This window comes from Opisthocomus hoazin, chromosome 11, assembly GCF_030867145.1.
Source record: "Opisthocomus hoazin isolate bOpiHoa1 chromosome 11, bOpiHoa1.hap1, whole genome shotgun sequence".
In the NCBI taxonomy this organism is placed as follows: Eukaryota; Metazoa; Chordata; class Aves; order Opisthocomiformes; family Opisthocomidae; genus Opisthocomus; species Opisthocomus hoazin.
Window position 1 is genome coordinate 365,579 of NC_134424.1, and position 20,678 is coordinate 386,256.

The 20,678-nt window shown below is 45.3% G+C and overlaps 1 protein-coding gene across 15 annotated transcripts in view; it reads left to right on the top strand.

Annotated features, from left to right (window-relative positions):
• The window catches only part of TMCC1 (transmembrane and coiled-coil domain family 1), a 122,387-nt gene that overhangs the window by 47,083 nt on the left and 54,626 nt on the right, over nt 1-20,678 (top strand). Inside the window, exon 1 of one of the 15 annotated variants that reach the window (XM_075433264.1) lies at nt 2,782-2,854. The exons of the other annotated variants lie outside the window; for them this stretch is intronic. Within the exon in view, the coding sequence (XP_075289379.1) occupies nt 2,816-2,854 (39 nt within the window). The 5' untranslated portion in view covers nt 2,782-2,815. Of the gene's footprint in view, nt 1-2,781; nt 2,855-20,678 lie in introns of those variants that run through there. 15 annotated transcript variants of the gene reach the window in all.

Genomic DNA, 20,678 nt, shown 5'->3' on the forward strand with positions numbered 1-20,678 from the left:
CTCTATCGGTAGTGTTTTAGATCAGACAATACATTTTTTTAGGCTCTGTGTTGTTCAGGACTGTCAAACAATACAAAACCAGAAGACTGTAAGGCAGCGTGTGTTGTTCCTCTCGTCTCCGTGCAGAAGGCAGTGCACCACATTGCAGCGGCAGATTGGTGAAAATAAAGCGCCGTGCTTTGCCTTTAAACAGAGGGAGGGCGGTATCAGCTGCTGAGATGCGACAGATCGTGCTCGGTGCCCCTCTGTACGGGGAGGCACCAGCAGTGTGCACCAGAAGAGCTAGCTGTTAGAATGGCGATCGTGCTGCTTAGAAACGTACTTTTTTCCTGCAGTGTCCAGGACTACACCCGTGTTCACGATTTAACAACCCCAGCACAACTTTTTACACCCCATTGTCTTTGCCAGGCAGAACTCAGCTGACAGGGTGTTCAGGGACGTGAATCACCTTAGCTGTGAAACTCGAACTTGCTATTGAACCCTGCGCATGAAGATCAATAGGGACTGAGAGCCGTGAAGATCGTCTGCTGGCAGAACAAACACCCCTGCAAGTCAGTTACTGAATTCTGTTAGTATTAACAAAAATATAAGACAAAGAAAAGTGCTGTAGCAGTTACGCCTAGTATTTATGAAGCCAACTTGAGCCTTTTGCATGGCATGTGATCATTTTTACAAAAGCTTTGTATCTTCTCACGTGGTGACTGAAAGGAAGACTAACCTTGCTCTCAGACGGTGGTTACAGTGGGATACACCCTTGGCCACAGAGGAGACTGGAAAATTTATTCTGGGAGGCAGATTTTACTGAAGGGTTCTTTGGGATAGGATCTGGTGATCTAAACTCCATTTTCTAGTATACTACTTTAACACAGACACCAAGTCTGGAAACTCACTATGTCTTTGCTTAAGTCATATGCTATTAAACTATGTAGGTGTGTGTGCAACCGTCTCGGGTAGTCGCACGACCTCGTTTCTGTTGCTCTTGTATCTGCTGTCACTTGCTGCATGGTTGCATCGTCCGTCGTATTTAAGTGATAGTCCGTTCACATCAGTGAATGCCTGGCTTACTTGTTTGCAGTCATCCCTGCCATGAGCTACGTGCCTGTACCTTGTGGGACAGATCCTTCCAGCAGCCCAAGGAGCTGAATTCAGGCCTTCCCCTGAATTTGCCTGTTTTTCCATCCTGAAAATGGGGCTAGTAGTGGCACTTGAGAATTACGGAGCTGAAAATGACATTTCACTGGAATTCTCAGTTGGCATTTGAAAAGTTTTATGCTTGCTGAATTCAGGATGCTGCACTGAAACCAGCCTCCTTGCTTCTTTCAAGTGGAATTGTAGAAAATCTCCATCAATTTTGAGGTGTCTGACTCTGGATTGCACCTAAATCCAAATACAATGCATGTGCAAGGGCTTGTATGCCTTTTTTTATTTTGTGTAAGAGGAGGAATGGAGAATGCAGGAAAAGTCTTTAAAGTTCTTAAAATTATTTACTTATTGTAGATAAAAAGAAGTAGGAAAGCATTCCTGCTGGCTTTTGTTTTATAGCATTTTATATCTCTTCAAAGTATCATTATTTTTTGTTCAACTGTACTTGATGTTTTTACTTTAAGTATTGCCTTACTGCTTCGGTGGATCGTGGTGGGAAGGCTCCTGCCATGAGTGCGTCCCAGCAGGGCTCGGGGCGAGGCGAGAGCTCTGTGAGGGAGGGTCATGAGGGGTGTTCTGACATCCAGAGCAGGGGCATGCAGTAGCTTTAAGTTGAAGGAACAGAAGGAAATGAGAGCAAAATCCCCGGCAGGAGGCAATTACAAAAGGGCTTGGAAATAAAATCCTAAAATGCTGAGGCAGGAGTACAGCAGAAAGCGATGTATTTCCAGAGAGTTCGAGCTCCTCATTGCCTGTGGGGGGTTTTGGTTTCCCTCCTGCTCTTACGCGCACCCTGTGCCGGGGTCACTGCGCTCGGAGGGGCTCGGGCCGGCCGCGCGCGTGTCCCTGGGGTGCTGCGCTCCCCTTCTCCGGGTGCCCTGAGGGCAGGCAGGGCAGTCTGAGGGCTCGGGAGCTGCTCTCACCAGCGCCTTTTAAGAGACGACAGCGTGTGGGGGGAAGAGAGAAGTACTTTCTTCGACTGTTTCCTGGCGGTCGTAGCGGTGTTTGTGCCGGTTCCCGCGGCAGCGTTCAGCTTCGCGTCCTGGCACACAGAGGTGCGCGGGGCGCGGCCCCGCCGGTGACACGGCCCCAGGTGCGCGGGGACCGTGGAGCTCCGGAGCGGTACGGGGCACGGCGGACAGCGGCCCCCGGGCCGCCCCTCCTGGCCCGAAGAGCGGAAGGCCGCGCCGGTGGAAGCAGCGTCGCGGCCGGGGCGGCCCTTCGCTGGGCCCCGGGACACCCCGGGCGCCCCTTCGCTGGGCCCCGGGACACCCCGGGCGCCCCTCCGCCGGGCCGCCGGGCCGGCGGGCTGCGGAGCGGGGCCGCGCTGGGAGCGGCGGGCAGGGCGGGCGCCGGCGCCGCGTCCCCTGCCTGCCCGGGGCTCCGGGCGCCGCTCGCCCCTCGCTGCCCGCAGGCGCGGGGCTGCTGCGCGGGGCGGGCGCCGCGCTGGGCAGACTCCCGGCGGCCGGGGCGGGGCCGGCGGGGGCGCCGGTGCCCGCCCCCCGCAGCGGCTCGGGGAGCGCCCCGCCCCTCTCGGGGCTCCCCTGGGTGAGGAAGCGGCTGCAGTGTCGGGGCGGGAGGGCCCCCCCGCCCCCCCCCGCCCGCGGCCGGCTGCCGCCTGCGCCCCCCATGCCCCGCCGCGCCCCGCGCCGCCCGCGCAGCGAGGCAGACCATGGTCCAGCGCTTCAGCCTCCGGCGGCAGCTCTCCAAGGTGGGTCTGGCCCGCAGCGGCCGCGGGCCGGGGCAGCCCCGCTTTTGTTCGCCTCTCGGAGACACAAAGGGGGCCGCTCTCTGCGGGGGCCGTGGAGGCTGAGGGCGGGTGCGCGTTGCGTTGCTGCGACCCCGCCATCGTCGTGCGGGGTTCCGGGGCGGCGGGTCCCTCGCGTTTGGTGTCGGGACCGGAGGAAGGGGGCGGGTGGCCGGGGGGCGCAGCTGGCGGCGGGGTGCGGGTGGGTGCGGGAGGAAGGCTCCGCGCCGGGCAGCGCTCGCTGGTAGCGCGGCGCTGAAGAACAAAGGAGCTGCGGCGGGCAGGTTTCGCGTTTAACAGCTGTAACTGTTCCAGTTTGTTTCGAGAAGCTGCTTGAGAGGAGAGAACGCTTGATCTATGTATCCTTGCAGTTTTGTCACCGAGTTAATCCGATATGTGTAGTTTGAAAGATATTTGGAAAAATCCATCCATGCATGAAAGCGGGGCCGTGTAGTGCCCTACAGGTAAGAACGCTTCCGCAGAGCTGCCGGCACAGCCCTGTTCTGCCAGCTGACCGTCCCCACGGAGCAGGCGTGGCTCTCTGGACAGACGAATTACAGGATTAATTGGACACTTACATTGCAAGCTGAATTTTCGCTTTACATCTAAGCTTTTCTTTCCCCCCCCATGCGTTTGTAAAGATTTCAAAATGCATTAATCAAAATTTTAAAATGGTGTTATCAGCATTGAAAATAGGTCAGAATTCACATCCTGCAGACCGTCTGGGGAAAAACTATCGCTTTGCAGTAAGTTGGAATCTTGCTTATTTATGTGTGATTTTTTGGAGTATCTCCTCATCTTAAAGAAACTGATGTGGCCATTTTTAGGGGGTGTGAAAAGAGTGAAGCTTGCAGCTTTTTAACAGTTTATACCTTGTTCCATGCCAAGCGCTGTGCCTGCAAGCAGAAGTCTCCACAGGCACTGCAGAGTTTGATCTTCCCCTCAAAAGAGACTTGATCTAGTTAATAATGAACTTCGTATGAAAGCTCGGCTTGTATGGGGCAGCCAAAATAACTTTAAATGAGCTCCTTTCGATAACTGTATTTTAATTCTTGTTTATCAGGGTGGGCAGGGTGATCTGGGAAAATGTCTGCACGAATTTTTTATTATGGGAGAACTGTTTCCAATTTATCTTTCTAGCGCTGTCTCTGTTTTAGTGTTGTCTGACACAGTTGTGTCTTGCACTGAATTAGCTCTGGTCGTGTCAAGCCTACTTTAGACGATTGTCTAGCTTTGACAGCTTCTTCACTTCTTTGTTTTAATTGTAGAAGATGCACAGCTTTTAGTGTGATGAACTGAAGGAAAAAATGAGAGCTTGGTCTGGATTTATCAAAATAAAAAGTGTAGCTGTATAAAGGAACAACCAAAACAGACTGTGTTTATCCAAGTTTGGGTGTAGGATGAGAACTTCATCTCCCTATCTCCTCACTGCTCTTTAGAATGGGATTGGGAAGTCCCTTGGTGTCTGAGTCTTTGCAGGGTGGGGACAAGGGGTGGTGAAGGGTGTTATAAAGCGCTCTGTCATCTGTTGGAGGGAAACTATAGAAAAGACATAAAATTTGGCTAATATATTTATCAACCAAAAAATAATGATGGCCAGACTACATAAAATAAAGCAGTACTTTATTAATATTTTTTCTGCAAAAGTCTTGATTCTTTCATGGTTGCTGACATAGACTTCAAAGTTGGCGAACATCTGTGTAGGACTTGGAGCACCAGTGCCCAGGATGTGTTCACTTCTTGGGTAAAATAGGACATTACTAAATGGTGTGCCAGTGTTATGCAGCTATGTGGTCAAAATTCCAACTTTTAACCATATTTAATGGTGGAAGCTTCAAATAGAATGTGACTGCGCAGATCTGAAAGCTACAAACTGAAAAATACTGCCACCAGTGTGTGTAAAACTTGAGCAAAGAAAATGTAGGACTTCATGCAGGAAGGAAAAACACGGCTTTGTGGTATAGGGTTTAGCCTCAGATAGCTGGTTTCCCATTCCAACATGGCTATTTGCACTTCATGGCTTTGATCAAATCCTTTAAGCTCTCCCAGTCTCTGTCCTCCTTCTGTGAATGGGGTTAATGCCTTTCTCGTATTTACATAATGCCTGTCAAATTTTGAAATACTGTTCTGGGGAGAGCTGTATAAGCACTTAACCATATACCCACTTGTGAAATGTTTGCATTTAATAACACATTTGTATCAGGAATTTCAGAAAGTTTTACACAGATTTGTCTTCAAGTGTTACTTCTTATTTCACATATACTAAATCAGTATTTAGTATTTGTGGGTTAGTGCTTGGCTTCTGTGTTAGTTTGCCAGTTTACATGTCTGTAACTGTTAAAAATTTGTGTCGTAAAACTATTGCACCTTTATTGTTAAGACTTAAAGCCAAAATACTTGATGGCTTCTTGGATTGGTTCAACAGAAGTCTTCCCCAGCCCGGACTCAGATTGTTCACTTTGTGTCATGTGTCCTGTCCCCCCCGCTTTTTTTTTTCCCCCTCCTCCCTAAGTATGCAAAGTGTTTTCCAAGTATTTTGGTTCAAACCACTCTCCAGCTTTTGCTGTCTGGAAATCCTTGGAGCCTTGGAGGGTCTGCCGTTGCTGTTGCCCAAGACCTCAAGAAGTGCTGTTGCTGCTGTGTTATGCTTAGTTGGGGAATTCCCTCACTCTTGGAGTGGTAGTACAAAGCTGTGTCCAGTTTTTACTCAGCTTGACTTTCTCCAGATGTTTTGGCTGAGTTTATGAAAGTAAAATAATGAAGATAAACTGAACTGCATTTGAGGAAGTTTTTCTAGGTGAAAATGCATACCCGTTATTTTAAAGGCTGTGCTCTCCCAGCAGAGATCCAGGTCAGCCACATAGTGCTTTCATATATGGCTGAAGTTTTGACTAGAAAAGGCCAGGTTCAGGTAATGAAAGAAAAGGCCAAAATAAGTGTTTTTTTTGTGAACTGCAATGATACTCAGTTTGTTTAACCAGCACGTTAAGTGTTACAAAGTTCGCACTGTACTATTTTGCTCTTAAGTGCGATAGGAGTTTATTAGCGTCTGAACTGTCTCTGTGTGTTCGCTAATGTGGATGGAGTTTGTTTATGGGGAAGGAACTTCAGTGGATTATGCCAAAATAGCCTTGGAGTACTTTTACTTGAATTACAAGAAGTTTCTTTTGGAAGTCCTGCTAGCCTGTGTAAAGGTTATAGTGAGTGAATGTCCTGTTATGCGCTCCTTCTTGTTACTGCTGTAGGTAAAGCTTCTTCCAGCAATGCCTCGTCGTCTTCCTCTGGGTCGCGCTTCTCTGGCATCACGTTTGGTCGCAGGCAGATACAACCCAGCACTTGATGTCGTACCCCAAGTGGGTTGCTCTTCTTCAGCTCTGTTCATTACCCAGTGTCAATGGATCGTTTCCTTTATTCTTTATGCTGCTGACCTTGTATTTTTGTGGGTTGTGGGGTCATCAGTGGGAGTCTCTATCCACAGATAAAAATCATTTGGTAAAGATGAATGTAGTATAAAAAAAAAAACTTTTTTAGCAACCTAAATGTACCGTGATCAGATATGGACTAATATATAATGCTAAAGCAATTAACTCCTTAAAACTAGTGTCCCTTAAACTGTCACCTAAAGACATTCCTGTGCAGAATCATGATGCTTGGGATTCAAGAACTGTTTGTCTCAGAACAAAAAAGGTAAATAACGGTCTTTGCTAAATTCCGTGGATTTCCAGGGCATATTGCTTGCATTGTTCATGGCTATGTCCTTTTTTGTGTGTCTGCCTCTGTCTTGGGGAGGGAGAGTCCCTAAGGAAGCTTGTAATGCAAAACAATATCGCTCTGTCTTTTCTCAAGTCAGTAAAACAGTTACCCAGGAAGATAAAAGTAGAATGACTTCATACTCTTGAGCTCCGGGGCTGGTTGTTGTGAGGCTGTTTCTTTTCTAGCAGTGTTCTGGATGGAAAAAACACATTTATTGGTAAGATCCACTATTGGAAGTGCTCATCTCTTAAGAATTTTCCCCTATCTGGAGTAAGCTCATTTTTACAGCAGCATGTTTTATTGGTAAACTCTTGCCAACCATCAAGAAATATCAGGCTGTGATAACCAGTTTATCAGGGCACAGCTTTCCTAATACTCAGTATTCAAAGGAGAAATTACATTGAGCAAAGGTATGGTGCTGGTTCCACTTTTATAGCTAAAGTCGTCAAAAGGTGGATGCTTCTGTCTGTTTGGCCTTCTTGATTTTTATGATATATAGCATCAAAAATCCTAGCTATGTTCAGAGTCCATCTGTTCACTATTAAAGTATATAAAATAATCGCTCTCACTGAGCTCTTGGTAAAACTGTTCATAAAGCTGATATCTAGTGTGGCTTGGCTACAGTTAGTAGTGGGGGAGAGTCAGAAGTAAGAGGAGAGTTTGGAAAGCTGATGCGTTTCAGCCTTGGTTTCATGTGTAATAGAGCAGCAGGCAAACAGTTTTCCTGTGGCTCTTCAAATTCTGCACTGCTCACAGAACGGGAGTAACATCATTGTACCCATGGCTGAGCGAAGCCGGCTGGATGGTTCGCTCTGATGAGACCTTCAGGGGGTAGAAGGACACATAAATTACCACATCAGTTGCTCAATGGTAGATTACCTTTAGATTACCTTTTTCTCGTGGTACATGTGATGCAGCTTGAAGCAACTTGCTGCTTGGGGCAACTGGTAGAAGGTCACTCACCGTCACAGCAGACTTTCTGGTGTGCTGCGAGCCTGTCCCTGGCATACCTCACCGTAGCTCCGTGTACGTGCACTCCCTGGGGTCGAGCAGAGGATTAGCTTATCCCTGTCAGTGCAAGGGCAGTTACTCAGAAATTTCCTGTTGCTGCTAATGGGCAGGCAGGTTTGCATGTGTTGGCAATTTTGAGTGCCCTGTTGTAGACAAGCCAGCTGAAGCATCTCGGTGTATTACTCATCACATTACTTAGTTTTGAATCTGTTCTTGCACAGATACTTTGTAAGGTTTACTGGGCAAAAAGGCTTGTCTAAACAAAGCTGAGGGGTAGTGGGATGTAAGTTGGTCTCCAAGCATTGCTGGTCATGCTGGTGTTGAATGAGTGAGTACTGGCAGTGATTAAAAATTGCATGAATTTTCTAGGCAGGGTGGGCTCCTCAAGAAGGGACTGAGCTACCACTGCAACATCTTGCTCAGAGAAATGAGTGGGAAAATGTTGCAGAGCTATCACCTTCATCTTACGAAAGGAAAATGAGCTTCTGGCACTCTGTTTTAAGAAGCAGGAGTAACAGGTTTCGTGAGGAGTTTGTCCTGTCTCAGTGTAACAGCTTCATGAATGCCATGACAGTGCAGAAGTAAAATCGATTTGAGGCATCTTCCCACACAGGTAATCAACAGGGTATGTGAGCCTACACCTGCAAAAATATTGGAGGTTGGACTAGGGACTTTGCTTTGTGAAGAAACATTACTAATAATCCGGACAATTACCCCTGTACATGCCAGCTGGGGGTCTGGTGGATTGCATGTGGTGGCTGGTTGCCAAATAGACTTATGATGTTGAAGGCTGTAAACACAGACTACAGGTGGAATGCAGTTTACATAAATGCATCTTTCCTTTTAATAATGAAATTCCACAGATCGTGGCAGTTTGCAGAAGATCATCATACTTTATAGTAGGTGCTTACATGGGGCTGGATAGCAATAACAATTGGAATTTCCTACCAGCAGTGTTCAAAGGAAGCACTGCAAGTGTCGGCATCTTTACTCCGAATTACTTTCCTTTAGGGGTCCTTTGCAGAGATTTTGGCTTGTGCAGCATTTGCCCCTCTCCGCTCAATTCCCTGTGATAAACCAGCTGGCTTCTTCCTCAGCCAGTGTTTCTTCAGAGGCAGAGAAGAGTTTGGTTTTATTTTGCAGATCTTTCCATTCTGGATGTGCTACTCGACGATAGAAATTTCCTTTCAGAAGGGATAGAGAAGCTTTTACACGGCAGGAAGGCCTCAGAAGTTTAGGGGAAATGAAATAACAGGAGTAAGAGAACTTGAGTTAGTTCTCAGCATTCACATGACATCCAGTATGGGACTCACTGTCTTGACAAAGGATATGACAACGACATCCAGAATAATTCTGACCAGAGAGAAGCTGTAAACACTTGTGTTTGGTGAGCAGAGAAACGGATGGTAGAGGTTTCATTCAGAGGATTTTGGTTGTTCAAAGATGGGATTTGCCTGTTCTGTCGGTCAGGTCTGCTCAGTTTTCCCAAAGGCATCCTTCGGAGGTGGCTGTGTCTGCTTGTGAGGTGAGTGTTGCAGTCTAGTTCCTACCAGACTGTAACTGCATCATAGTACACTTCCATGATGGGCACATGAGCACCCGACTTGATGAATAAATGTTCTAGAGTATCTTTTCACACCATGAATTTCATATATGGGATTATATTTAAAGTAGATGGACAGGTAATAGTGTTCCTCCATGAGTTACCTCTCCATTAAACTGACTTCTGCCTTTGAGGCTGTTGTTCCAACTTCCCTCAAGGTAAAAGCGGTCTCTGTTTGAAGAAGAGAAGGATGTTTAGCACGGTGTGGTTTTGACTGTAGGCTGGTTTTCCCCCTTGTCTTACCGTTGTGTGCCTGGTGCCGCAGGGTTCTGGAAGGCCCGCAGCTGCAGGGTCCGTCTCTCGCCCTGCTGCTGGTGGGGCTGGTGGCCCTGCCCGTGGGCGCAGCTCGGCTGTGGCCCGGCCGCGGGCGCTGCCCCGGGAGCTGCTTCTGGGCAGCTGAGGACTGAGACGGGCTGGCCGGCGGCACGGCTGAGCTCCGTGCCACGGCACGTCCGCACCAGGCATCAGCCGCCTGTGCACGCGCTGCCCTGGCGTCCGCAGGAACCGGACGAGCTTCTGTAGCTCAGAGTAAATGATACGGCAGAGCTCCCGTTCGGTCTGACAACCCAAAGGGAGTCCCGAATGCCAAAGTAACCCTCTCCAAGGCCACCAAGCGCTGGTGTTACCAGGAGGCCGGGGATGTTCCTGTGTCCTGTGGACGGTGGGGCTGCACTCGGTGCGCTGAGAATGTAGCAATGTTGCTGCGGGACTGGTGGGCCAAATAAATCTCTGTCGTAGCATCTGTCTCCATCGGAGTTTGGCTAAGAAATGAAATTCTTCTCAACAGCAGCCTCTCTGTCTCTTCACAGACCCCTTACTCTATAAAGTGCGTGTGGGAGAAGCACACAGATGACACGGTGGGCAGGCTGTGCCCGCTCCTCTGCAGCCCCCCTGTGCCGGGCTGTTTCTTGACCAGTGTCCGCGCTTCCGGGGGGTGGGTTGGTGTTGGGAAATTTGGTTTGAGAGCGTGCTGGGGGTGACAGGACAGATGCCTTCCCTGACTACCGAAACCGCCGTAGCTGTCACTCTTATGCACTCGGCACACTGGAGTTCGTAAGAACACAGACACCTTCTTTTTCCATAAACTGCAGTTGCTGAACGACCTGGTATTTAGTGTGGAAGTTCACAGCCCTGCAGTGTGTTAGCTCTTAATTAAAGGGGACAAGCATGTTCCACGGTAATTATGAATGAGCAGAACCTTGGAAGTGAAGTTTCTTGCCTGCTTTTTGTTTATTATTTTTAAACGTAGTTTCATATATATGTGTCTTAGAAAATGTTTTTTCAACACCTGATTTAGTTGTTAAGTAAAATATTAGTCCCAGTGCTGTATGCTTGCAATTTAACCTTTCTTGTGTTTGGATTAATTCTTTCAGCTACATCTTTAAAGAAGTCTTCTAGGTGCTAAAAACCAGCCTCCCTGCAAAATTCACAAGAGGAAGTCGGGGCTAATCCCATCAAATAACACACTGAAGTTAAGTAAATTTTAGATCAATGGAAGTTTTTGTTAGTATACAATAAATGAAGTTGTACGTGCAGTTCAGACTACTCACTTCGGAGGCGGTATGTCTGAATAGCCCATCTTTTGAAGACAGAAATTATTTCATTTGGAAACGTAGTCTGAGTTCCAGGACACTTCGGTAGATGTTGACAGGAGAACTAGAGGAGCAAGTTTTTTGTTTTTTTTTCTTTAACTTACAATGCAATTTGGATGCCACTGAGATCAACTGGTATTGAACAGGGAATTCAGCCTAGAAAAGATTCCCTTCTGAAATACAGGTGCATATATTTGAATTGTGAGCTTTGAGACTATTCAAAATAGGAAAAATTGCTAAGAAAATGAAGCAAGGTTCTAATCCTTCAAAGAATTCCTATGAACATTTTCGTATATTTTAAAAAAGAAAATAGTATTTAGATTTGAAAGCAGAGTGATAAAATGTTGCAGCAACACCTTGTAAGTACTGTCATTTGACTTTTTTGATAGGGCATTCCTTTTTTGAAAGGGCACATACTTCGCAAGAATGGAGTCCAAGATCGCAGGAGTGCAAACTGTAAAGTTTTACTACAAGGGGTTTTTGTTGTTTTTTTCTTGAGTGCTGTTGGTAAACACTCAGCTGCAGAAAAATATTGTTTCCATGTTACCTGCATACATCGTTGTCATACTTAACTGTCAGAAGCCTACAAGCACTGATACCATGTTTGGAAAATCCGTAGCTAGTAAAAGGTTCAGTTCTGCAATCACTGCTCCCAAAGAAAACAAAATTTGAGGGAGTGCTTAAGTTAGCATGGGATTGCCTTTATGCAGGCACATTTTTTGCTTGCTCAAGCATGTCTGCCTTGAGGGTGTGCTGAAACCCACTGCTTACACCATCGATGTGGAAGGACCCAGGATCCTGTTGGTGGTGAACAAAAGCTTACAAGGGAAAGAAATATTTGTTTCGTCAGACATAAATTATTTCAGCCTGATGACATTGGCAACAGGACAATAGGAGCGGAGGAAATGAAGAGCTTCAAGTTGGTGTGGAGGAGGTGTTTCACTGGAGCCTGGATTGCGAAGCATGTGAAATATTAGTGCAGAACTGTTGCCCACAGGTCTTCAGTTTTTGGGACTGCTGTTTTGGAATGGGACTAAAATTTCTAACAATTTTCTCCATTTAAATAAGCTTTTAATTGGTGCGTGTTCTTTCTTTAAGTGAAATGTAGGTTGCCTTTCTCTTTATGCTAAAGACCATCACCCCCTCAGAAGAAAAAAAAAAAGATGAGAGGCATCCCTCTGCTTGTTATGCACAACGCATTAATTTCAGTAGGAGTTGGGCATATCTTGGGATCAGGCCCATTAATCTTAAAAATAATAGTATATCACAGAGGCACGGAGACTCAGAGTCCAGGAATGGAGTAGGGAAATTATGCCTTAGTCATAGTTATTATGTGGTAGGATAAAGTGCTATAAATTTAAATACTTGTCAGATTTGGAGCTATTCTTGCATTTGTTTGGTGCTTTCACTATTAATGTTCTGAATAAAATAGTTGCTTAATTAAGGTGATGTATTGGAGATACTCTTATAACTTGAGCCGTTCCATCCTTCAGTCTTTTCCCTGGGTTACATATGAGTTCATTTAATTTGGAAATGCATTTCATTTTCCCTAAAATGCTGTTTAATACCAGCTACAGAATTTCAGGGGTATGCTGTAGCCTCCATACATTAGGTAAAGTTATCCTTTTTGTACCATAACGGATCTGAAGAGGAAACCGCATTTGTACATAGACTGCCAGAAATAGATGGTTGCATAAAATATGAGATCTTAAGCACTCAAAATGAGACATTTCAAAAATTAAGATAGTCCACTGAACAAATAGAAGACATTGTGGATTATCCATACAGTTTAGCTAATCAGTAGGTAGGAAGGAATTCCTTGCTGGACAAATGAAAGTCTTTATGCATGTGCTTCCACCTATGTTTTGCTTTTAGAGTGAGGGAGATGTCCCAGCCTAGAACATCGCTGGTGCTGCAGTGAAAAATCTGCGTCTCTTGATCCCTGCTGTACTAAGGGGATACAGCTCTTTTTGAACGCATGGTTAATTCTGCAAGAGAGGAGGCTGTGTTCCAGCTACTCTTGCCATTTCGTACTGTCACATCTCTGGCCAATCAGATGTACCTCAGACACCATCTGTAACCAGGAGATATATATGTATATATTTATATTTGTATATATATATCCCATAAGTTTGAGCAACTGGCACATTACTCAGCTGGATACTGTTTTTCATTTCCTTTGATGTAGCTTTCATCTAGCCATCCAGATGTGAGTACGAAAACTGCTACCAAAGACGTTTGAACCTTTTATGCATAATTAAAGAATTAAAAAATAATAATAAGCCGGATGAAAAAGGCTTCCTGATTCTGTAGTATCGTTCAAGCCATTTGCTTTTAGCATTTTAGTGGTAAGCAGTACACATTTGAAAGACTGTTGTGACTATGTTTTGTTGCTGGGGCTGAAACGTTGAAGCTTCCTTGGCAATCGAGAAATGCATGTACTATTCATCAACTTTAACTTTGCTTTTCTGATATTTTTCGTAAGTGGATATATAAATACTTGCCTAGTGAATTGGTGCTCTCTATGCAAGCTTCAGTGCCTGGGCTGTAAATTGAAAACCATTTGTGAGTCCCAGGGGTCAGCAGCAAACAGGCACTTCACAGGTGCCTGGGTCAGAGACTTGGCTGTGGAGAACTCTTTGACATGTGCCGATCGATGGCTTCAGTGCTGCAGAGGGAGAGATGCAGGGCATGGGGCGAGCGGTTATGTGTGACCATCGGTGGAGAACTTCTCACTCCCAAGGGGATTCTGCCGTTACAACAATGGCTAATTCGTTGCTCAAAAAGTAATCGATTGCATTCCAGGGTTGAATGTTGGATAGTTAAGGCTTGCTGTAAAACCAGATGTGTAAGGAATTCCAAGGTTTCTTAATAGTTTTGGGGTCTGTGGTATCTTGCAGATTTCAAAAGCAGCTCATCATTTAGATTGGCAATTTGACCTGTGTCATACAATTAAATCAAACTATCACAGTGTGTTGTAACCATACAAAGCCTCCAGGCAGTCTAATTAAAGCTCTAGCATTCATTAGGAGAAAACCCTAGGCGGTATTTACCAAGATTAGATTAGTATGAAGTTTGACAAAACTGTGTGATAACTTGCAATACTGCATATAATAGTAATCTACAGGAATTCCACACACTTAGCTTAAATCCAGGTACTATACCAAATGGAATCCCTGCAAGAAGATGCATTTTTCACGTATTGATGGAGGATGAACTTCTTTTCATAAACCGTTTTTTTTTGTGTAAAAGGCACATGCAAGTGGTTTGTTATATCCAGAGGTGGAGCACTTGTGAAGCACAGCTGAGCAGTCTGGTGATAGCATTTGAAGAAAGAAAACATTAGTTCTTTCAATAAAGTCTACAGACTTGCAGTCCACATTAACTTCATTTTCTACCTTTGTCCATCTACACTGGTGCCGAAAACTTGCTGCAGGTAGCAGCCATGGTGGTGCTTATTTGACAGGTAGAAAGTTAAAAAGAGCTGGTCTCTTGCCAGCTAGCATCCCTGCAAAGAAGCAGCATTAGTGGGAGGCCTTGAAAGTTATCCTGACACTCTGCCTAAAGGTGGGATCTCCAGGAAGACCATTAACGTATTTCTATTACTAAACATCACTTTTGAAAAACACTCCAGTCCCTCAAGCAAGGTGGAAACCTCCACGTATTCCATTGGAGGTGACACGAGTTGTCCGTGAGCTAGCAAAAGGCTGGCAGGCAGAGCTCCACAGCTCGGGGTGCGAGCTGCTGGGCCTGGCATTCCCCGCATCCCTCTGGCAGGGAAGAAGCTGCTGGATTTCCTGCTTTTGTCTGGTTCCGCACTGTGGGGATTCTCATTTATGCAGACGCCGTCAGGGTCTCAGCGCGTGTGGCAGTGGGCAGAAGATCATTAAGGTGAGCACAGTTCCTCCTGGCTGTGAGTTTCCTTTCTGAGCAGTTACAACTACAGTGTTGCTTTTAGTTAACAAAGCAGCCCTTCCGTATCTGATCTCTCATGTCTTTGAAACCACAAAGTTGGTGTTGGTGTCATTAGCAAATGCCTCTTTAAAAGCCAGATCAAAAGTTCAAATATCCACAGTCAGGGAGTGGTATTCGAAAGGAATTTGATTGAAATTGGCCCTTGCAGCAGAGCAGCAGTGCTCTCTTGTGCCTGGGAAGTGATGCCGTGTTGCTAGTTGTTCAGTGTGTGGACATCGTCTGAGCTGAGGCATGATGTACCCAGTCTTCAAGGGAGAGGATGAGAATGTAGGTTAAAACTGCCCTATAACAGCCACCATAAGTTAAAACCAGTTGGGTTGCAGGCACACCAGCAGTAGCTCTACGATAGCCAGGTAGAGGAGGAGTGTAAAACCATCTGTTTCAGGGAATGCTTAAAAAAGATCAAACTGATTTTTAACTGGACGCTTCTTTATATAAGCATTTAATAAAGAAATAGCAACGGGATACGTTGTGTCTTAGAGATCAACTGATGAATAGAAGCGACTTGGTGTCATGCTTTGGCTCTGAGTTAATGGGTTGCCATTGCTTCTTGAACGTTAACCCAGCCCCTTAAGGACTCTGCCAGGCGGGGCTTTGGGTGCAGCGTGCTGCGTGTGTCTCGGACACGGGGTTTGGGGCTGGCGAGTTAAATGCCTCCAGCTGCAGCTCTTGCAGGCTGCTTCCCGCTGTTGCATGGGGTCCAGTCCCCTCTACACCCGAAAAACGGAGTAGCTTTCACTGAGGTTTTGCCATTAGCGTGTTCTGGTGGTTTAGTGAGCTGCTAATTAACTGAGGGTTGATGCATCAGCAGATGGCTCTAGTCTTTTTTTCTTTAGTTTAGTGACATGGATTGAAGTGTGATAGGTATGCTTGGTTGTGGGGAATGAGTTTTGCTGCTCTTACTTGTACCTGGGATGCTCAGAGAACTGGTTCCCCAGAGGGGAAGTTACCACGTTAAGTGCAGAGTACTCTGTACTCTCTTTGCAACCCAATAGCATGTTGTCTTGACAAACTATGTGGCACTGTTAATATCTGACTGGTCTCTTCTGTTGTTCAGGACTAGAAAACAGTGTTTCTCATATTTTTGCTATTAATTATCCTAGATAGAACGTCTCAGATATACTTGTGGACGCTGCAGTCACTCTTCTAATTGTGGTGAGTAAATATGGTCTTCTGTTACTTGGTTTTTCCCTTGTCCTCCCAAGTAATCAGATGGATAGATGGATTTTACAAAAGCAGCTCAATTCACGTTTGCTTAAAATTTCTGTCTGAATGCAGCAATACTTTCTAAATCTAGAAGCAGGGCGATGAGACTGTGGCATAGGCTGGCTCTGCCCCCACCCCAATAGAGGGCTTTCTGGCAATGGACCAAAAGCTGCTGATTCAGCACCCTCTCGTTTACCAAGGTAATGAGAAAAAAGTGTCCAACTGTGTTGAGAGAGCTCAGCAAAAATTGTCTGAGTCATTTATGAAGAAGTAGTATAGGAATTAAAATCCTGTTCATGTCTTGGTTACAGTACAGGCTACTGATGGGGAAGAGTTTCTTTTGCAAAGATAGGAAGAAGAGAGGTGTCTTTTTCATGCCCTGCGGTGCTGCTCAGAAGTTAGTTCTGACTGGAAGGCATCTCGAGTTCATCTGCCTAGTGACTGCTCGAAGCAGGGCTATCCTCAACATCAGATTGCTTTCTCTTGAATCTGCGACACGGCAGAGAAGCTGTCACATGAATGAGCTGCAAAATTCCAAATGACGCCAGGAATAAGGATGTCTCTGTTATGTCAATTAGTCAGTGATTTCACACATTTAGGTAAAATTCCCTGTGCATACACTAATTTTGGGAAGAATTTTCTATTTCCATTTCTGGAGTAGATTGGTGTGACTTAAGTTTTGTGTTTTGGTGTGGTGGTGGTTGTATCCTGGTTTGGGAGTGCATAGTAAACCAGCTGCTGATGACTACTTTGGTTGTTCATGCCAAGGGAGGTTTGCGTGGCACAGTGTGTTTCAGTTCTGCAGACCCCACTGAAGGAGAATGAAAGGTGCTTTTGCCACTCCTTCACGAGTAAGGCTCGCTTCAGAGCCACCTTACTGGCACAAAGGAAAGGTAACAATAAGCCTCAGTTCTTGAAATAATTGCTGTTTGTGAACTTACTGCAGGACTGGCTGTTGCAAACTTCTGGGGTGCTCCGCTTAATGAACAACTTTCTGGTGAGAGGGAGTGTGGGTCTGTCAGACAGTTGCATTTCACAGTTCAGTCAATCACTTTTTGTCCTAACACCGCCATCTCTTCCTCCTTCCGCCCCCGCTGCTTTCTCTGAAACTGTTGGACTCTTAATGCAAAGGGCTTTTCAGAGCAGGACTCCTTTTGCAATTTAACATTGTCATCAACAAAAAAAACCTGTCGAAGCAGGCATTGCACATTTATGCATGCTTCCCCTATGACGATGAGGCATGTTGCAGGTAGCTTCCCTGAGGTTTGACTGTGCAGCACCTGTGCTGGAGCTTGATCAGAGCAAGCTATGAATTATTGAGTACTCTGCTTCAGTCAGACAGGAGGAAAATAAAATACAGCTTCCTTCAGCATTAGAAGCTTTAACCCAGTTTCTTACTGTGAGATACCAATTCTTATTAGAGTGTTTTCTTTTAAAGGTGTATAGAATACAGTGATCCTTCAGATCCACGCAGTTTTTCTTAAGAAATAATTTAAATGCATTTAAACTCTCCTTTTAAAGCTAATGTTGTAGTTTAACCTGTGGTTTAGCCGGCAACTAAGCACTAGACAGCCGCTCGCTCACCCCTCCCCTTGCCCCGAGCGGGATGAGGAGGAGAAATGGGCAAAAGGGGAAACTCGTGGGTTGAGATAAAGACGGTTTAATAAGGAAATACTATTACTACTACTAATACTGATAATAATGAATATGCAAAACAAATGATATACAATATAATTTTGTCTCACCACCTGATGACCAATTCGCAGCCCCCTCCAAAAAAGTTCAAACTCCCAGCCAAAAAAGAATTTAAAAAACCCCTGGAAAAACAAAAAGCCGATAGCCTCCTGCCTCCCCAGCCAGCCCCAGCCATTAGCTGAGCATGACATCTATGGTGTGGAATATTTTCATTGGCCAGCTTGCTCCCAGCTCCTGCACATCTGCTCATTAGCTGTGTATGAGAAATTGGAAGAAGTCCTTGATTTGTAGTAACAACTGAAAACATCCGTGTTATCAACATTTTTCTGGTACTAAATCCAAAACACAGCAGCTACTGGGAGGACAATTAACTCTATCCCAGCCAAAACCAGGACAGCTAGATAGAAAACTTCCTATACGTTTTGGCAGTTTATAATCCTTAGGAGGTAATATTGTATTGAGAGTCTTACTCTGTGCTGTATTAAACATCCTGACTGGATCTCTTATCGTGCAAGCAATTGCTGAAATATCACAAACCTTTTTACCTGTCAGGTCACTTACTCAAAACAGGCCCAGTTCACAGGGGACTGGAAGTCTGTTGCAACCTGGGCGCTGCTTAGACTTGTATAAAAAAAAGGTATGAAAAGGTATTAGAAACCAGAGAGGTTGTCCAACACCATAAGCTGATTTGTTTTACGTGGAAGTGGAAAATTAAATACATTAAGCATATTTTAATCGGATATATCTAATGAAGATGCAGAGTGGTTAATGCCATCCGTGCACAGTAAGTTCCTGTGTGTATATTTCTCTTCTGTTTTGATTTAGAAGCTGGCAGAGGCTTTTCTCTTTGGTTTTCTTGGTGATATGTTTAGAAATGTTGATTTCAGCAAGGTGTTCTGTCAGTATTCTTAATTCTCAGAAGCCCTGTAGAAGAAACCACCCTGGCTTCCCCAGGGGCCAGTGGATAACTGATGTTACAGGCAGCGCTGAAATCAGGTGCAGTTGCAGAAGAGGAGGGAAAGTGAAAGAAGTGGCTTGATAAAGAAGTCAGTAGGCATCTAGCAGAAATACAATGTGTACAGACATTGTATAGTGAAGTATGATGTCTGCCAACAGAAATTAACCTGTTAAAATCTTCTGAACAAACTGGAACTGCCACAGGGATGTTGGAGTATGTCAGTGGTTTGAGTCTTTGGGCAATTGCAGATCCGATTGAAACTGAACCGTGGAACCGCAGCTCACAGGTTCTCTACCGCTCTGTCTTACTGACCTTGAGCAGACGGCTTTGAATTGTTGTGCTTCAGTTTTGCTGCCTCTGAGACCAACTGACCCCAGTGTGGAAGGTGCATATTCCCCTGCTGCTTCCCTTTCCTCCAGACACTATCCAGCGGAGAAGCTTCGTGTTGGCTGCACTTGTTTTCACACACTCGTGGAATTGCAAGCTAACGTAACTATAGCTCGGACATAGTCTTAGCAAGGCTTTGGATTCATAACATTTAGACAAGTATTTACCCCCCCTTCCCATTTCCAAGGGTAAAGAAAAAAGAAATTACCTGACATTTTGTGTTACACTGCCTTTGTGCAGCAGTACCTTGACGGTTAAACATGTATCCTCCGGTGTTCTTCGTCTATTCCTGCTTTGCCAGTAACTTGTAAAGCAGTCTGCTCTTTGAGGGGAGTATTTATGCTAAGTGACTTTTGAATGGCTGCTGTAATCCGCAAACAGGCAAGTCCACTTCAGTACTGCTGTTTGCATTAATGTAGCCCATTGAAGCAGTCCGGAACTTTGAAACGGAAAAGGTCTTACATGGGTCACCCGTGGTCCCCATCTGCATGGTGGGAGTACAGTGGCATTCCGATACAGGACTTGTCTTCCTTTTAACCTATAAATAACATTACAGTATTTTTTTAGCAGGGAAGAATGAGGCCAGGACGCTAACCTATACATTGATAGCTACACTCACTATTACAGCTTCAAGAAAATGCCTTCCAGCATTAATATGTCTTACTGCTAGGTAAGGTCAGTGGTTTTCTTCCTGCTCTGTGGTATGTCTCGCTCTGTTTCTCCCTCTGTATCCCTCTGCTGAAAGTTAATTGTAGTTGGACATACACTGTTAAAAACAAAACAAGAAACATAGTTGGAAGGGGAGAAATAATAATGAGCTTAAGGATTTAAATCACATTGATTTTTTTAATGTAACCAAATGCATGCTTGAACCCATTTTTTAATGAATCTTGACGCTCAGAATAGTAGAATGTAAATTTCATCCTCTCAGTATTTTGGTGTCCTAACTCTTTGGCTGTTGAAAGCAGTATGGAATCAAGGGCACCTGAACTAATGTACTGTAATTTGAAAGTTACCGATATGTATATTCAACATTTCTACTGAAATTCTCTGGGTTTTTCTGCCCACCAAAAAGAAGATAGGATTTTAAGTAGTCTAGCCTGTGACAAAAAGAGCTGATAAATGAAGTGCTATGCTTTGTAGAGATGCTTGGTCTATACTAGCCCGTGCTGACTGCTCTTGGTATCTGGCCAATTTTGACTAGAGCTAGAATAGATGTCCTAGCTTTATTACGTCTTGTAGACAAACTTACAAAAATTGGGCTTATGTATGTGCAGCTGCATCAGCATTTTGCTGATAAGCAGGCTCCACGCCTCTATCCCTACCCGTAGCTCTTTTCACTTTTACCAGAATTCTTGCATTCGACACCGATTTCGTTTCTGAATGGTGCTGCTTCTCTCTGAAAACCCTGAGATTTGGGCAAAATGTTCTTCCAGGCAGGAGGCAGCACGGAACCGCACATGCTGCACTACACTCCAGGTTCCTGCTGTTCTTAAAACTCCTGGACCCCGCTCACTGTCCTTGGAGGGCTCCGGTGCTAAGCCCCTGGGCCCTTCCTTCATGTGCGTGTGAGCGTGCGCTTCTGTATTTCTGCGTGGAGATTAATGT